Source organism: Protopterus annectens, chromosome 17.part0 (assembly GCF_019279795.1).
Source record: "Protopterus annectens isolate FY-2018-M chromosome 17.part0, PAN1.0, whole genome shotgun sequence".
Lineage (NCBI taxonomy): Eukaryota > Metazoa > Chordata > Ceratodontiformes > Protopteridae > Protopterus > Protopterus annectens.
The window spans coordinates 815,383,751-815,402,900 of NC_056751.1; the positions used below are offsets into that span (position 1 = coordinate 815,383,751).

At 37.7% G+C, this 19,150-nt stretch overlaps 1 protein-coding gene across 1 annotated transcript in view; it reads right to left on the bottom strand.

Moving 5' to 3' along the window:
- The window catches only part of SBF2 (SET binding factor 2), a 3,151,758-nt gene that overhangs the window by 1,609,441 nt on the left and 1,523,167 nt on the right, over positions 1-19,150 (bottom strand). The window contains exon 9 of the mRNA XM_044058929.1: positions 18,895-18,914. Within this exon, the coding sequence (XP_043914864.1) occupies positions 18,895-18,914 (20 nt within the window). The remainder of the gene's footprint in view (positions 1-18,894; positions 18,915-19,150) is intronic.

A 19,150-nucleotide genomic window follows, 5' to 3' on the forward strand; every position in this document is an offset into this window, starting at 1 on the left:
CTTTGTGGCTCACGTTTCCAATTCTTCTTGGCCACTTCAATATTATAATATTTGCACAATCCCGAATGCAACAGTTTTACCACATTATTATGCCTTTCAGTATGCAGGCACTCTACCACTACTGCATCACACCCAGCAACAAGATATGCAACTATATGCCACATCTATTTGTTCATCAGATGAGATTTCAATTATTTTTTGAAAGATCTTAAATCTTGGATTAATTACAGTGTTAATGGAATGTAGTTCCAGGGTCTAGCAATATTAGTAGAATGCAGGGAGTCTTCAGTATTACTGTATGCTGTGGTGGTAGTGAGTGATTTATTTTGGGATCTCATAGCTGTCAACACTCTAACAACCCCCTCCCCCCTTTGATGTGCATATTACTTGATCTTGCACTCAGGAGGCGTGTACATCGACCACAACACCTTATACATACATACATACATATTCCACATTCCATATATGGTTCTGAATATAACTGAAAGACTCAAATGTCGACATTCAAAACATCTACAACATAGGTGTTGACACAATACCACGTAGTACCAAGCAAGAACCATGGTGCATGCCGAATTAAAGTTAAAATAACATCTTTTTTTGCAGGGGGTAAGCCCACTTCACTATCACACCCCCTTATATATACTGATTCTGAGATTGCACAATGCCCTGGAAAGGGCATATTTTTCAACCCCAAGAACTGTGCTCTCACACACCTGGCAGATGTCTACTTAGTCAACCAAATGTTGACTAGACAGATGTCGACCAAAACACAATTTGAATAAATTCATGGCTCCAATATATGTGCGTATATATGTGTGTGTGTGTGTGTGTGTGTGTGTGTGTGTGTGTGTGTGTGTATGTGTTAGTATGTTACGTATGTGTGTAAGTAGGTATGCACATATATATACATATATATATATATATATATATACACATATATAATCTACATACACACACACCCAAACAAACATATATGTATACCATATCATCAAACTCTTGAACTTTGCCCCCCTGCAGGACCTATGTTAGCACTTGTTCCTGGTAGATACTGTGGTATTCAGCATTTTCTTATTTTGATATTATGGTCTTGTGACTATGATTTTCAAGGCAGTAGGCTTCAAGATTGTGAAAGTAAATCTACACACACACAAACATATCTACATGTATACATAGAGATGACTGCATCATCTTTTGTCACACTACGGTTCCATAAATCAATATATCTTAATGCCGAACCATCCAACCTTAGAGAATCACTGGAATGTCAGATGCACTGCAGAGGAGCAAGTCCTACTCTCATGGCTTTTCTTGGTGATTCGGAATTCATGAACTGTAATCAATAAGTCCAGAGTCGAAGCAAAATCGCTTGACTATTCAGACTGTACATGCACACACTATTTCTGCTTAGTCAATGAGCTAGCACTTAACAAACTGAAATTGATGAGTCTCTAGTTGACATAAAAATTATTCAATCTTGACTATATATATATATATATATATATATATATATATATATATATATATATATATGAGACAACAATAAAAAGGAAAATGGCTAAATTCCAAGAGGTAAAAGCTGTGCTCCCAAAATGAACAAAAATAACCAAAGCGAAAAATCTGGCAACAGCTACCATGCAGAGTTCAAAATAATTTGCAACTTTAACGTAACAGCAACTTTGCTTACTCAAGTTTAAGTAAAAAACACAGCTTTATTAATGCACTCAAATAAATAAATAAATATTCTCCTCATTAACATGCTTCTCGCCAATATTTACACATTAAAAAAGAACTACACCAGTCAAACCCAACAATTGCCAGTCAATAAATGCGATATAACTGGTGAAAAATGAGTGTCCAGTTCCAAGGAAAGAGACACAAAATACCAAAACTAAACCTGATGCACTAATAAAACAGTTTTGGTATTTTCTGTCTCTTTCCCTGGAACCGGACACTCATTTTTCACCAGTTATATCGCATTTATTGACTGGCAATATTTACACATTAACTTAGGTGAAAGGACCAGTATATCTTCATTTTTTATAGCGGGTGCTTTTCCCCAAAAGTAAGATAGCCACATTTTTTTCAGTAAACACATGCAGGAACATCAAGGAATTGGTAGTAACCCTCTTACAACATTGACCACCAAACTGCACTGTTTGCAATTTAAAAATCAGGCTATTTTTTTCTGTTTTAGTTTGTTGGCAAGGACAGATTCTTTATATTTACCTGCAGCTGAAAACTTTACTAGAGAAATTATGGAAAAGGTAAATATCTGCACTTGCTGTACCCACATCACCTGTCCGTCTGGCATAAGTAGACAGATCGCTACACATTTATTCGAAATGCAGTGGCAGGAGACCTTAACGTCATGAATTAGTATTGTCTACTAGATGATGTATAGGTGCAGTATCACGACTTGCAAATGAACACATGTAAAATGTTGAATCAGCGATACCACAGTGTAAGTGATGACACTTCTCTGGAATTCCTTTTTTATAAAAAAGAATGCTATGTTTTCTTATCTATTTTATTTATTTATTTATTTATTTATTGTGTTAATTAGTATTGTGGAATGCTCTAACAGTACCTATTTAAGCCAAATCCTGGATAGGTAACAATTACAAATAAATGACAAAAAACAGGGACAATACACAGACAAAAAAAGATGGGTCATATCATATATATGTACATTTAAGTATAACAAACAGGTATGATTATAGTTAATCACTCAATACATCACTGTACTTCTAGTATGACACACAGCGTTACCGCTTATCCAATTATTTACAATACATATATATGTTAGGGCAGATGATTACATGCAGAACCTACACAAAAACTAGTGTACACACTTTGAAAAAGTATAACACTATGCAAAACAATACACAAATGAAAAACAGACTATTTGTGACACTGAGAGAAAACAAATACATTCTTAATAAAAGAAATTCAAATTTCAACATGTAGCAAATCGCTACAAAGAAAAAATATATATAAGGGAGGTCTCCCAAAAAAATGACTAACACATCATAATGAATATGGGTGGCCTATTAGATCATGAAACTTCAATTTCACCACAGAGTAAATGTCAATTAGCCAAAATAATGGCAAGGACTTTGAATAAAAGTAACATTGAGTAGCTCTGATCATCTCTATCTCACAGCTCATTTAATATGGCAAACAGGGACTTCAGACAATAACTTTATCTTCATAATGCTTCAGTGATGATGGTTAATGCAAATTAAATCACATCATCATGACTACAGGAAATAAACATGTCACTTAAAAATAATCAGACTGGATTTCTGCAATAATGTCCAAGCAGTGGCATGCTAAGATATAGTATGATAAAAAGTACAAACAAATATGAGTATATTTGCTTCAGATAAATATTTTTGAACACAAATAAGCTATAATTACAATGATTCAAAACCACACCATCACATCTTTCAATTTTTCATCTTCAAAACATGGAATTCTATTCCTCAGAACATGGAACAAAAGGGGAAAATGTGAAACCGTCAGCAAGGAAATTCGCCAGATAGTTGGTTTTGTTTCCATACTAACAAAAAGTTATTTGATGATATTAATGTGATTCAATATCATTTACCATCATTAGTTAATCTTAACAAAAATACACAAAAGCTCACTTCCATGTGGAACAGTGTGGAATGTGGAATTTTTAATATCAAGCTGAGGAACATTTGTCATAATGAGGTACAGCTGAGATATGTGCATGTCACAGAAAAAAGAAAAACAGCATATATGTACTAATGCAAAAAAAGTTTTAACTTTCTAAGCAGCACTATTGGTACAAAGAAACTGAGAAGTAGGTAAACATTGCCATCTTATCAGTAAGGCCTTAGAAGTAAGCCAGAATTTATGCAATCATATTACAAAGTGATGAATGAAGAGAATGAGAGAGAGAGAAGGTTGGATGATGTGGGGATAGTGAATCAGGAAGTGAAACAGATTAGCAAGGAGGAAGTAAGGACAGCTATGAAGAGAATGAAGAATGGAAAGGCTGTTGGTCCAGATGACATACCAGTGGAAGCATGGAGGTGCTAAGGAGAAATGGCAGTGGAGTTTTTTAACTAGATTGTTTACTGAAATCTTGGAAAGTCAGAGGATGCTTGAGGAGTGGAGAAAAAGTGTTTTGGTACCTGTTTTTAAGAATAAGGGTGATGTGCAGAGCTGAAGTAACTACAGAGGGATAAAACTGATCAGTCACAGCATGAAGTTATGGGAAAGAGTGGTGGAAGCTAGGTTAAGAAGGGAGGTGATTAGCGATCAGCAGTATGGTTTCATGACGGGAAAGAGCACTACAGATGCAATGTTTGCTCTGAGACTGTTGATGGAGAAATACAGGGAAGGTCAGAAGGAGTTGCATTGGGTTTTTGTGGACTTGGAGAAAGCATATGATAGGGTGCCTAGAGAGGAGCTGTGGTATTGTATGAGGAAGTCAGGAGTGGCAGAGAAGTATGTGAGAGTGGTACAGGATATGTACGAGGGTAGTGTGACAGTGGTGAAGTCTGCAGTGGGAGTGACAGATCTGTTTAAGGTGGAGGTGGGATTACATCAAGGATCAGCTCTGAGCCCTTTCTTATTTGCAATGGTGATGGACAGATTGACAAGACGAGATCAGACGGGAGGCCCCATGGACTATGATGTTTGCAGATGACATTGTGATCTATAGTGAGAGTAGGGACCAGGTTGAGGAGACCCTGCATAGGTGGATATATGCTCTAGAGGAGAGGAATGAAGGTCAGCAGGACTAAGACAGAATATGTGTGTGTGAATGAGAGGGAGGATAGAGGAATGGTGAGGATGCAGGGAGTTGAGTTGAAGAAGGTGGATGAGTTTAAGTACTTGGGAACAACAGTGCAGAGTAATGGTGAGTGTGGAAGAGAGGTGAAGAAGAGAGTACAGGCAGGGTGGAATGGGTGGAGAAGAGTGTCAGGAGTGATTTGTGCCAGACGGGTACCAGTAAGAGTGAAAGGAAAGGTCTACAAGAGGGTAGGGAGACCAGCTATGTTGTATGGGTTGGAGACAGTGGCATTGACAAAAAGGCAGGAGTCAGAGCTGGAAGTGACAGAGTTAAAAGATGTTAAGATTTGCACTGGGTGTGACAAGGATTGACAGGATTAGGAATCAGTATATTAGAGGGTCAGCTCAGGTTGGACGGTTTGGAAACAAAGTCAGAGAAGCAAGATTGCTTTGGTTTGGACATGTGCTGAGGAGGGAAACTGGGTATATTGGGAAAAGGATGCTAAGGATGGAGCTGCCAGTTAAGAGGAAAAGAGGAAGGCCTAAGTTAAGGTTTATGGATGTGGTGAGAGAGGACATGCAGGTGGTCGGTGTGACAGAGCAATATGCAGAGGACAGGAAGAAATGGAAACAGATGATCCACTGTGGCGACCCCTAATGGGAACAGCTGAAAGAGAAGAATATATTACAAAGTGATTAAGAATTCATCCTAAAAGATGACAAGAGAAATACATAATGATGTCAAATATTAGATTACAGTAGCAAGCAGTTCTTCTGAGAGAGTCAGCAAAGGCAATTGATTACTAGTAATACTGATTAAGGAAGGTCTTGGTAAGTGACAGCAGTTAGGTTAAACCAACCTCTTCTGGGAGATGGCCAAGAAAGACAGAAGCCCCATCAATGAGAACTAAAGTACATATGCATACAAATCTCCAGTTATAGAGAGAGAGGTCATTTCCAAGATGATTTGGTTGCCAAATAGCACAAAGAAAAAACATTACCTTGATTTAATGATTAACGTTATCTTCTCTGTACACAGAGAAAGTATGGACACATGGCATTTCTCTAACCAAGAAACATGAAAGGTGTTTAGTACAGACCATGAAGTCAACTTTAGATGTTATTCTGCTGGTAGCAATGTCATTAAACAAGAAACTAAGATGGACGCAAACATTTTCATTTTCTACAATCAAAAGTTCTGTGAACCAGGCTATCATGGAAGGCAGCCATCTTTCATGCATGCTAAATTTATCTAGCAAAGTGCTATTTGGTTCAAAGTTCCATTTGAATGACAGGGAAATGTCTGAAAGCTTCTAGATAAGCGTCTGATCTGGGAATTTATCCCATACCACTGAATTCTGAATAAAGGGTTGGTTCTTGATCTAGTTAATAATGGGTCATTGTTGCTTTTTTTTTGGCTGATTAGTAAGCCTTTAGAAGTAAGCCAGATGTTTGGGACATGGAAATGTACCTTCACCCACACCCATAACATGTCAGATGGTTGTACACTGGAGAAGAATACTTTTACAGTTAGAAACTGTAGGGTATTCATCTCTCAACAGCAATACTGGCATACGGGCAAATTTTACATTCTGGGGCTTTCCAGAAGTGGTAGTGTGCATGCATGAGTAGCTGAATGATTTGTACTGAGAAATGGGACATCTAGTTAAAACAGTGACATGGCTAACCGGTGATATTCAGAGAACCAGAACTGTACGAGGTGTTGGAGGGGTAAAGGATGCTGGACACAAAGTCTTAGACAGCTCTGTACAAAAGGTCATTACTACCAGGACCATATCAAGACTAGAGGATATAAAACAAAGGACGCTGGCAATGCATGCAAGTGTGTACCCCTGTCAGAGGACAGATGAAGCCATGACCTTCAAAAAAGTCAGTACATTACAGGTGAACTATGCTTTCCAGTGACTTCTGAAAAGTAACAAAGATGATGCACAGTAAGTTGCAAGAAGAATTTTGTTAATAGTTGCAAAAATGGGCATAATCACAGCATTTGAAAATATTTTAGTGTATTAAACAATCAGAATGCAGAGTGTAGTGGTGAAGGTAATCAGAGTAGGTAGGAGTCAGGTAATAGATGCAAAGCCTGTCTTCGGAAACAGGGACTACGTTCTGGTAAAAAAAAAAAAAAAACTTTCAGCCATTTAGCAATGTGCCTATTGAGTTTCTCCAAACTAGTGTTGTACACTATGCAAGTTAAAGCCCAACAGGTCAAGCATATTTTGTCTTTTGTTTAGTTATACAAACCCTCTGTACTAATACTGACAGGAAATTTTCATTTAATGCAAATGAATGAGTAATATGTCAAAAAAATTAAGAAGAAGCAATCTATGAGAAAACAGAGCAAGAGAAAAATGCTTCATTGTGAAATAAAAGCATGTTACGTATTCCAACCACCACATAATATTCAGTCTGCAGGATCAATGCAATACACAATGCCAACAAAATGTCGATCACTAAAAATGTACAGAATAAAGATATATTCACAATTCTCAAACCATGCCGGTATGTTAAAGGTTATCAAGGAGCTGCAGAGCAATAGAGAAAAAAATGAAAAAAAAAATACTCAAGAGTATGCACGTGAACATGTCTACAGTCATCTGTATGCTGTTAATTTTTTATTGTTCATTCCAGGGTTCATGGACATTAGTTTTACTCAGAATCAGCTATCCACAACTGCAAGTTAGGAATTAATAGAATTTTTAAAAGGAACAAATATTTCACATTAAAAAATCTTTCAGCCAACTCCATATGGAACTTCTACTGATGTATTTTTGGGGTTAGGAATTCATTGCTTCTCTTGAGCATTCAGAACTTTTATCTTCAGCACAGTCAACTCTGCATGGCCTCACTGAATGCATTTTTGTCTATGATCCACATGGCTACATACTTAAGTCTCACAGCAATCTCTAAAAATGATGCTCATAAACAGGAAGCACAGAAAAATAAAGTACTTAAAAATACATGGTACATCTGACAGACATCCTGAGGAAGAATTTCATAGACAGTATTCGCTAATTTGTCAGTGGTGTACATACAGTATAGTTAAACCAACTTCATTTTAAAATCAGACGCTGACCTTAGCTCTCTTATGCAGTACTTTTCTTACTGTGGTGAAAGTTTATAGGAAAAGAAAATCTTAAAATCCTAGCAAAGGACATTTAACTCCACCAGCATATGAGGACTGAAAATATCTGTGGAATATATATCCCAGGCTGCATTGTGCTATGGGTGTACGTGGTGTGACAAAACAACCATCATCAAATGCAGCCCACTGACACTTCTGATGTGATTACAGAAACAATAATTGTCGATCTAAAGAATAAGTAAAGGGAAAAATAGAGATATAAGCAAAGGTCCATGGACTAATAATGCAAAACATCAATGAAAAACATATACATTCTGCTTAAGAACTTGGCAGGCTAAATTTTAATTATTTATCTGTTAACTGTGTATATGATGTTATCCACACAAATCCCTTCCAGGAAAGACTCATAGGACAGGAGGCACAAATTGGAACCAGTATTGGCTGATCTATAAAATGATTAATATATACCTTCTTCTTTCAGCTTTTCCCAGTTAGGGGTCGCCACAGTGGATCACCTGTCCACTCATGATTGGCAGTGGAGTTTTACAGTGTTGAGTTGCCAGCCCAGCACCCAACCTTCCACAGAAGGCACACGCAATCACACACTCATGCTTAGGACCAATTCAGAGTGTCCAATCCACCTACAGCATGTCTTTGGGATGTGGGAGGAAACCAGAGCACCCAGAGGAAACCCACACGACCAAAGGGAGAACAAGCAGACTCTGCACAGAAGGCACCCCAGCCAAGGATCGAACAGGAGAGCCTCTTGCTGTGAGGTGGCAACACTAACCACTGCACCACTGTGGTCACCCTAAATAGATTAATATATATGCTATATGTAAACCATATCTCTGATAAAGACTGATTAACAGTAGAGCTACTGGAGAAGAATATATTCCACATAGGCTTAACTCAAACAAAACTATTTTTTAATCTGTTATCCAGACAAGTCAACTAGAGTAAATGGCTTTTTCTGCAGTGGTAACTAAAGACCACCATCGAATTAAAGTGAATTGCTTTCAATCACAAGGTATACAAGAGATAACTAAAGGGATTTAAACACGTGGCTAACAGCTCAAGACCAGTACCAAACTCACAGACTTTACTCTCTATACTGTTAAAAAGATGAATATATTTGGGAGTGATGTTCTGTAGTAATACGTGCAACTTAAACATGCAAAGTATCAAAGTTTGGGGGGGGGGGGCAAACTTAATTCGGACCCATTAAGTGATGTCTTGAGCACTCTCCATAAAAATGGGTGCTTATCTCTGAAAATATTTTACTGAGTTTAATAGAAAACAAACACATAATAAAGATCTCAGGTATAACAAAATACACACTGACAATGGTTCACCTCACATTTAATTCACTGATCTGTGATTTTTCAAGGTGTTTCATCAGCAAATCAATGTTCCAACAAATTTCAAGGAATGTTAGAATTAATATAATCCTGAGTACAAATGTCACCACAGCAGGACTTATGAACATAATTTGTAACATGAAATACAAGTCAAACAGCCTCTGAATGATACAGCTGTATGTGCTTACGATACAGGACTGAACTGGTTGAAACTGAGCTTTAGACATGAGGCACAGTTTTCTCCCCAAACATTCATCTAAGATGAGCCTGTCTGTCACCAACTATATCTGCCTTGGCAGCAAATCTGAACTCATACTCAAAATGCCTTTCAGTGCTAGTTGGAAATTTTCAAGATAAAGGCATCCCATATTTTCATTTGCTGACCTCTGACATAGTTCGGAATTAGGTTCAGCCACCATGAACGTTTAAAGTACATTGACATACATTTTTAGTAATGCTTTACATTAATGCAATGTGTGCACATGTCATTTAGACAGTTTAGATTATATTTCATGTTAAGAACTGTGTTCATATATCTTAGTGTCAATGGTCCTGCAGTCATCAAGATTCAGAACTGGCTTGAAGCAGTTGAAACTGATTTTTTTTTTGGAAATGTTCTACCCTGTTCCCAAAGCACTTAAAAACACTGGACCTCTCTATCGACAGTGGTGTCTGCTTTAGCATGGAATTTGAAGTGGTATAATTAGTCTAACACAGACTTGCTGAAGCATTTTACACACACACACACACACACACACACACACACACATATACCCTCTTTTTGCCTGTATAGTCTGCTGAGAGGAATAGCTGTGCTATAAGAAGAATAGAGGAGAAAGCTGCTAACACATTACTGAGTTTTCTTTTTTTATGTTAAAATACTATCATGTAATGAGTGGTTTATGTTCTACATAGCTAAATTCTGAAAGAAAGTATGAAGCATTTCACCAAACTAAACTTTATGAGTAAAAAGAGGACTAAAAAGTACAAAAACACCGCATAAAGTGAGACACAGCGAAACCGTTCCTTGTCTATGCCACTCTGTAGTAAGGAAAATGCAGACTGGCTTAAAAAAAGTTGTGCTTTTCAAGTACAGGTTCTACAAGACAGCATTCTGATACAAAGAGCAAAAGTGTCCCCCACTTTGTCAAATATAGAAGCTGCCTGAGCTGTCATTCTTATTTAGTAAATAAGAGCAGTCCTTCTGGTTTTGTTGTATGTTTTATCCATTGTTTCACAGCTACAATTTGCACTTCAATATTTTTAATTTGTGTTTGGAGTGATCAAAGTTAAGATAGAGTCAGAAAGAAGTCGGAAGACCAAAAAAAAAAAAAAGACTGTAAGACTGAAGGAAACCGCTTACACAATCTTGTTATCACAAATAGTTGATGCTGGCTTTTAGGACTTCTAGCTGCAATGAATTGACTGGACCATGTTGCATCTCTAAAAATGGACCAATAACATAGTTCTCTGTACTATTGGTACATTTTTATCATCTGACGTTTCTATTGGTTTGCTGAGTGAAGCTAAAAAATAAAACAAAAATAGCATGGGCAGCTGTGCTATTGGCCAGTTTTCTAGGTACACTATACTACTGATCTATTCAACAAACTAATAGGATGGTCAAATAAGAAAAAAAGGACCAAAAACAAAGACGACTCTGCTATCGGTCTGCCTTTGAAGATGTACCAACTGTTTGGCCTGTTCAGCACAGTCTAACTAGAAGCCACAAAAGCCAGTACCAACTGTTCCCATCTTCTAGGATTGTACAAGTGTCTTGTATAAGCTATTTGCTACAGTCTTTTGACTTCAGATCTTTTTTTTTTTGGTTCCAAACTTCATGCTGAGGGGTGCTCCTCTTTTTGGCCATCTGCGATGATTCTTAAGGCCAGTGCTATGATTCTTAGTGGCTGAGAGGTTATCCACTGTCTGAGCTAACCTGAGAGTATGACTCTCAATCTAAATAATATTACGCCATTCCAAAATACCTAATTTTTAATTTTGTCAGGTACTAATTTTGCAGCATTCAAAAAGTACTGTGTAAAAGTAGCCATATATCACAACTCTTAGATGTCATGATATTTAGTGCAAAAAAGAATATTTCACTGTGGACAGAGTTGCACTGGATTAACTGCTATTTTATGTAGACAGCACTTTGCCAACTGCTTTCCATAGGTATATGCCTTTCTCTCCATTTTACAGATATTTTGACTAAATTTCCTTTAAAATTGATAACTGATCATTGTTGTGAATACTATTTGATTTACTTTTGTTTACACCTTCCTTATGAACGTTTTTGGAATTATACACTTTGTACAACAAGGCCTGTAATGCTGATAAGGATCAATGACTTGCATGCTAAATGTCCTGTGCAAGTTGTCTTTGTATGTTGGCTCTACAAAGAAATCCACTGGGAATTACGTATTTCCACTGTGCAGCTCACTCAGGGGTTATGCAGGGTAAACTATTGGGTTAATTGTGCTTTCTGAGCCATAACTGGCCAACTGGTACAATATGACTGAGACATACGGTGGTAATCTGCATTGAAAACTAAGTATTGATCTCTACTGAGCCATTGCCTTGTTAAGGTCTAATAAGTCTGCAGGATAATTGCTTAAAAGGTATGTAAGCAGTATTGTAATCATAGCTGGATTCAGTGTAGTAACAACATAACAATACTACCTCTGTTCTCCTTGATCCAGTGTAGTAATAACATAACAATATTACCTTTGTTCTCCTTGATCCAGTGTAGTAACAACATAACAATACTACTACTGCTCTCCTTGATCCAGTGTTGTAACATAACAATACTACCTCTGTTCTCCTTGATCCAGTGTAGAAACAACATAACAATACTACCTCTGTTCTCCTTGATCCAGTGTAGTAACAACATAACAATACTACCTCTGTTCTCCTTGATCCAGTGTAGTAACAACATAACAATACTACCTCTGCTCTCCTTGATCCAGTGTAGTAACATAACAATACTACCTCTGTTCTCCTTGATCCAGTGTAGTAACAACATAACAATACTACCTCTGCTCTCCTTGATCCAGTGTAGTAACATAACAATACTACCTCTGTTCTCCTTGATCCAGCGTAGTAACATAACAATACTACCTCTGTTCTCCTTGATCCAGTGTAGTAACATAACAATACTACCTCTGTTCTCCTTGATCCAGTGTAGTAATAACATAACAATATTACCTCTGTTCTCCTTGATCCAGTGTAGTAACATAACAATACTACCTCTGCTCTCCTTGATTCAGTGTAGTAACAACATAACAATACTACCTCTGCTCTCCTTGATTCAGTGTAGTAACAACATAACAATACTATCTCTGTTCTCCATGATCCAGTGTAGTAACAACATAACAATACTATGTCTGTTCTCCTTTACTCCTGCTCACAACCTCTGTTCTTAGTTCCTTTCGTCTTATACAGTCAAAAATTTAATGCATGCTTTTTCCCCAGCCCTCTTTCTCCTTTAGAATCATTTGTAACAAATGCCTTTTCTCAGTCATCCTTCTTTACTAAATATGAGCAGTTCTTCCTCTATCAGACCATTAGTCACCTTACACTTACCCCAATACCTTTCCCCAAGCTCTTCTCCATACATGACAGCATACATTTTCCATACTGTCAGGATTTGAATATTAGCAACAGCAGAGCTTCATGTTTAAACATTGGTTATTTTCCAGAATAGTTATATTTTCTTTCATTATGATCATTTTTACTTATCACCACCTTGAATACAGGTGTAACACAAAAAAAAATGATGTTGTACAATCCACATCGATGTCCATAAGGACATATACATAAATAGCTTATCATAACTTAATAGGCCTGCCAAAACAAAATGCTGGGCCAAAAACTTTTATGCGGCACTTGTAAATCTTGGTGTAATCCACACTAAGCAACAGCAGTATTTCTGAAGGGACAAAAATAATTTGGGAGAAAGAAGGACAATTAAAGCAATACCGCCCTTAATATCTAAACTTTAAGACAAAAACTTACACTAAACTACAGCCTGGTAAATGATCCATGACTAATGCTAGATTACACTTATTCAAGAGTTTTTCAGTACTGGGATCAAACACACTAAATTCTCCAAATACGTACAATACACTTCACAGCAACAGTTAATTATTTAGTTATTAATTATTTTCCAAAGCATTTTATTACTAAGAATTGGGCAGGCAGTTTCAATATACTGCCACCATCTGACATAAGTCTCTGATATTGTGTTCACATACATAAAAATAACTCATATAGTTCCTTTTAGGCACGCCTTGGCCAAAAGCTTATACTGTACTAGTATTTACATGTTCTGGCTCTGTAATCTAAACTTATGACATGCTGAACATTAGGAGGTGACCTGTGATCACATCAACTGCTACAGTTATTTACTTATTTTATTTTACATTTGTTAACTAGGGAAGCCTGGCTGGGCACAGAAACCTTCTTCCAGCGGAGGCCAGGGCAGAAAAGGTCCAGCACATGCAGTACAATCAAATATTTTAAGTTATATAATGTCAGCAATGTCATACAAAATACAATTAAAATAAATGTTACAATGTCGAAATGGATAAGCTATTAACTCTACATACTAGTTGGGTTTCTTATGCTAATTATACCCTGCACAGATATAGTTAAATAAATCACTATGCAGCATGATAGATATCACAATACAGAGTATTGAATTATTTACAAAAGGCTATTTCATTCAGAGATATCAATTTCAAATTAATCTAGACTAATATGGAACCAAAGATGCATGTTCTTCTCAATGCACACCAGAAAATATGGATGTCAAAACTGTCTGCAATTTTCTTTATAAGGAAGTCAGCTGATACCCCCTTAACCCACCACCCTCACATTTCTGTTTTATAGCACAAAACAGAGCACAGGCATTAGAATGGAGTTAAGTCCACTAAATTTAAATGACATAATTAAGCATATTTCTGCAATGTAAACTTTGTTACAAACTACATTAAGTTTAGTTAGTTATTACTAGACACAAATGGTAATATCATATAAACCTGGAAAACTGCGTCTGAATCCACTAAAAGAAAATAAAACAAAAAAGCAGATACAATATTGAATGGTTGCTGAATTTATTAGTCAGTGCTCACATTTCACACTTACTTGAATACCAGAATAACTTACACCTCATCAGAACTGAAAGACATCTATGTTATTCTGTTACATATGAAGGAGTTAATTTTGTTGTGTCTTTCGGCTTTTCCCGGTTAGGGATCGCCACAGCAGAACTCCAGTCCACTAATGATTGGTAGTTGATTTTTACGTGCCGAGTTACCAGCCCTGATGCACAACCTTCAATGAAGGTACGCCCATTCACGTATGTCTCCACGCAGAAGATGCTCTAGCTGGTTAATATGAAGGAGTTAATTCTTAGCATTAATTAGTAAATTTGCCTGTTCTTCAACACTGAGTCAGTTTTTTTAGTTCCTAATCTGACACTTGACAACACACTCTTAGCTTTGCATGGAGAGGCATTACAAATAGTAAATCTATTTGTCATGAAATCTCTGACATCCCTTCCTTGGCCATTTTGGGAAACAAGCTCTCAATATAGGACCTAATAAGTCCCCCTGAGTCATCTAAGTTCACATGACAAGACCTCAGTCACATGAACTTGTAAATGACAGCTTCAGTATATGCTTTCTCGTATTTCACATACCTGAGCTTGTCACGCTATGAGAGCAGGTGTGCTGCCAGCCCCCCCAACCTTATTATTCTCACTCTGCAGTCACTGCACAATGACAAAAAGTGATTACTGACAGACAGTGTAACATCTCCAAGGGGCAGTGATACCAGACCATCCACAACTCGATGCAAATATTACTCATTCATTTTTTTTTAAATTTCTCCAAGTCTTTTGGGTTTCTAATAGCATAACGGGAATGGATCCCATTCCTAAGTTAAAGTATGATTAAAGTTCATGATGTTAGTATTGTTTGAATCTTGATGTTAGCCAGAAGTGCTATTTGCTGCACCCACAATGCATCCATTAGAAACCAGCAATAAAACATGAACAGCTGCCACCTCAAGCATTATGCCTGAACAACAATGACTAAAATGTGGGTTATTCTCGAAGGTAAGTGGACACTTCAGAAAATCCCAAGAAAATCTCCGGTGGACAATTTATGCCACAATGCAAGTGTATTCATACAAGAATATGTCATCTGTGCTACACCAAACTTGTTCAGAAGAGAATGCACTTCACTGGCCAAAGAAAGATGACACACACATTCATTACTTACAAATATATTAACAGAAGATTGACCAAGCATTGTACAACAGTCAATTTGTTTTTGCTTTCACAAAATGACTTAATTTGTCCTTGTACATTTATTTATTTACTCTTTATTGATGGGGTTAGTCTCATCAGGCCAGGACTTCTTTTCATGGAAGACATGAGGAGGTATGCATACTGACTAGGGGACATTTGGTAAGGCATTGGGAAATTTGCCCTATTCTTTTCTCAATAAATACCATGGAAACTTTTCATCCACTCAAGCAATGACTAACTTAGGCAGATGGAACCTCAGTTTAATTTCATCCATAGCATGGCATTCTCAGAAGTGCAGTACCACTTATGCTATACATCAGTACCAGTGTTTGAACCCACAGACTTGTGATCTTCTAGCACCAAAGGCAATCATGCTACTTGTTGCACCAATAACACTGACTTACTTAGACATAGATAAACTGTTTTGCTCTTCCCATCATTTCTATGTTCCCAGCTCTTCAGCACATACTGTATACCTCACTAACCAATGTAGAAACACACGGCTTGGTTCTTTCAGATGTCCATTAGCCTACTGTATGATGAAAGTCATAAAATATCAGGCTTTGCAGGCAGGAACAATGTGAAAGCAAGATACCCAGACAGTTCCATTAGTAGAAGGAGCAATGGGTTTTATAAAAAAGAATCTACAATCGTATTTAGACATATTACCAGTACATGTAACTCAGTAAAAATTGCAGAAGGAGTCATTATGGGGCACATTCTGGGTGCAGAGAAGAGCACTTCTGCCTGACATCAAAGATTGAAATAAAATTAATTTCATGAACTTTAATCATTCTTTGACTTAGAAATGGGGTCCATTCTTGTCATGGTATTAGAAACCCAAAAGATTTGGAGAAATTAAAAAAGTAACAGCATGTCCCCCATTGCCTGTTCATGTACCACGACTGTGATGTTGCCTGCTATGACATCCAGGATCCCACATCTGCAGACTGCTCCAGATGATAGCCTAAATAATCACCATCATTTATTTTACGTTAATGTCCAGTCTGGTATTCCAGATGTCCCGCACTTACAGGTCCATGGCATGTATTCCTCATGCCATGTATTAGGTGTCAATGGTTCAGGCCTGGTTTGGAGGGGGTAGGATGAAGATCATGCCCTGGTTCCTTTTGACATGGGTGTTCCCACTGCTCCAGTTCACTCTGTATACAGTAGGACTTGGATAGTGTGTTCTAGGGACTGAAACTGCAGGCCTTTAGTATTCTTTAGGTATCAGTGAAGTTTCCTCATGTCCAGCCTGGCTAATGGCATCAAGAGTATGGTCAATACCCTGTGGGCTAGAACGCTCAGAAACTCCTAGCTGTCACCTCATAATTTCTTAGCATGTCCTGGAAAATGGCCATAAAAGATGCTAGCTTTTGCTATGGTAAGCAAACCAATGCTAAGGTGGTATTTAACAGTGTTCCAAGAAAGGTAACTTTCCTGGCCAGGCAGAATTCAGTTTAGGTCATTCAAGAAGAAACCAGTTTGTAATGGTAACTGAGGTTGTACAACAGTGCCCTTTGCATCTCTTCTTGGGATTTTATCTGAATGGGGCATTCATCCAGTCAGGGATGGATAGATGTAGCTACCCATAATCTTGCTGTTAGCTATGATTTGAGGCAGACATTTTCTAAAAAAAAAAGTGCAGTAGCAAGACCAGAGGGCCAAAGGGAAATGAGACAAAGTGGCAATGGTGACTCCCACTACAAATTTCAGGTACTGTTTGGGTCCTTTGAAAATAAGGATGTGGGATCTTTGATATCTAATTTTGTCAGTATGGCTTGAAAGCTCAGGAGGAGCAAGAGGGCCTATAGAGCCAACATCTTGAATTCTGTAACACTCAACTATCTACTTAGCCTTACCAATTCCAAAAATGGATCTCTATGACCCATCCTTTCTTGGAACAGGATCTAGAGTAACACCACTTGTTCTCCTCAACAAAGGGAACAGTTTGAATCATTCTCATAGCAGCAACTCTTCTATGAGGAATGGGGCTAAATATTCCTGGTCTTTTAGTACAGACAGCAGTCCTCATTTTTTTTGGCCTGGATATAAAATTGTGTACCCTCTGGAGACAATCTGAAGTACCCAATGACATGAAATTAAACTTGACCAATTCTGGTAAAGGGAGGCCAGGACCATCTCTTGCAAAGCATGGAAAGAATTATCATGGAAGTGATCAATAATGACCTAACCCAATTTGGTTTCATCAAAGGCAGATCGTGCCTACTCAGTGGATGAGGGCAAAATGTTTCACATTGTCTACCTTGACCTGACCAAAGCATTTGACACAATACTTCACTTGGGCATTGTTGACAAACTCAAGAGGTCAGGTATAAACCTTTATATCACCTAGTGGATAGCCATCTGGCTTCACAGACAGTCCACCTCTACAAAGAGGCCTGTCACAAGAGGAGTTCCTCAGGGATCGATCCTGGGACCACTCCTTTCTGAAATTTACTTCTCTGAAGTCTAGGCCAATGTCAAGGGTATTTCACTGACTAAATTTGCAGATGATTACAAATTAGGAGCAGTTATAGAAACATACACATTCATGTATATGTGTATGTGTATGTAAGTGTATATACATATGTATACATACACACATATCTATCTATATATATATATATATATATATATATATATATATATATATATATATAGAGAGAGAGAGAGAGAAAGAAAGAGATACAGATGTGTGTGTATAGATAAATAGATAGAAAGATGTAGATATAGATATATATGTATGTGTGTGTGTGTGTGTGTGTGTGTGTCTGCGCGTGTGTACGTATGGTATATAAATATGGGGGATAGGTGTGTACTAGTCTAACTATCACAAGGGCCTTTTTAAGGCTAGCTATCCATCCCAAATTTCTGACAAGTTCTGGTATACTTCATAAGTGTAAGCAGGGGATTGGGAGATGAAGCATTTACAAGCAGGAGCCTAGAGATGATCCAGTTACAGGCTGCCTGTGTTCATTAGAGACATAGGTGCCAAACCAAAGATGAATTTCCTGTTCCCCATCCAGTTGTCCAAAGTACACTTGAATTTGGTTAGGGAGGAACTCTGCTTCACATGGATGGGGAGCCTGCTCCAGAGAAGTAAGTCATATTTATATCACAGACAATGTTTAAAATTTTATAATGGGTAATTCTGCTGTTGTTTGCTTTGTGGATGTGCAGGAAATCCATCAGGGTGGGGTCTGGCAATGCCTTGTATGCCAAGCATAGACCTCCTCTCAATAGCCTGAAGACAGAATATAGAGATAGGGCCTTGAGATGGTCTGCACAAGACATACTTACTTCCTGTGTTCCTTTAGTGAGGACTCTCTGTGGACATTCCAGTTGTTGGAAGTGCCTGGTTAGGTACATCTAAAATGGGAGTATTGCACTTAATGAGGAGTCTGATGAATGCCGAATACAGAAGAACAATTACTTCCCTGGACCTAGATGCCATGACATTGTTTATAATTGCACAACATAGAATGATTTCCTCACTACAGTAGACACATGATGGTCAAAGGCTAGATTACTGTCTGTACGTGTCCACAATTCCCTTACTACTGGGACAGTTCTTAGGGGTGTGTTGTAAAT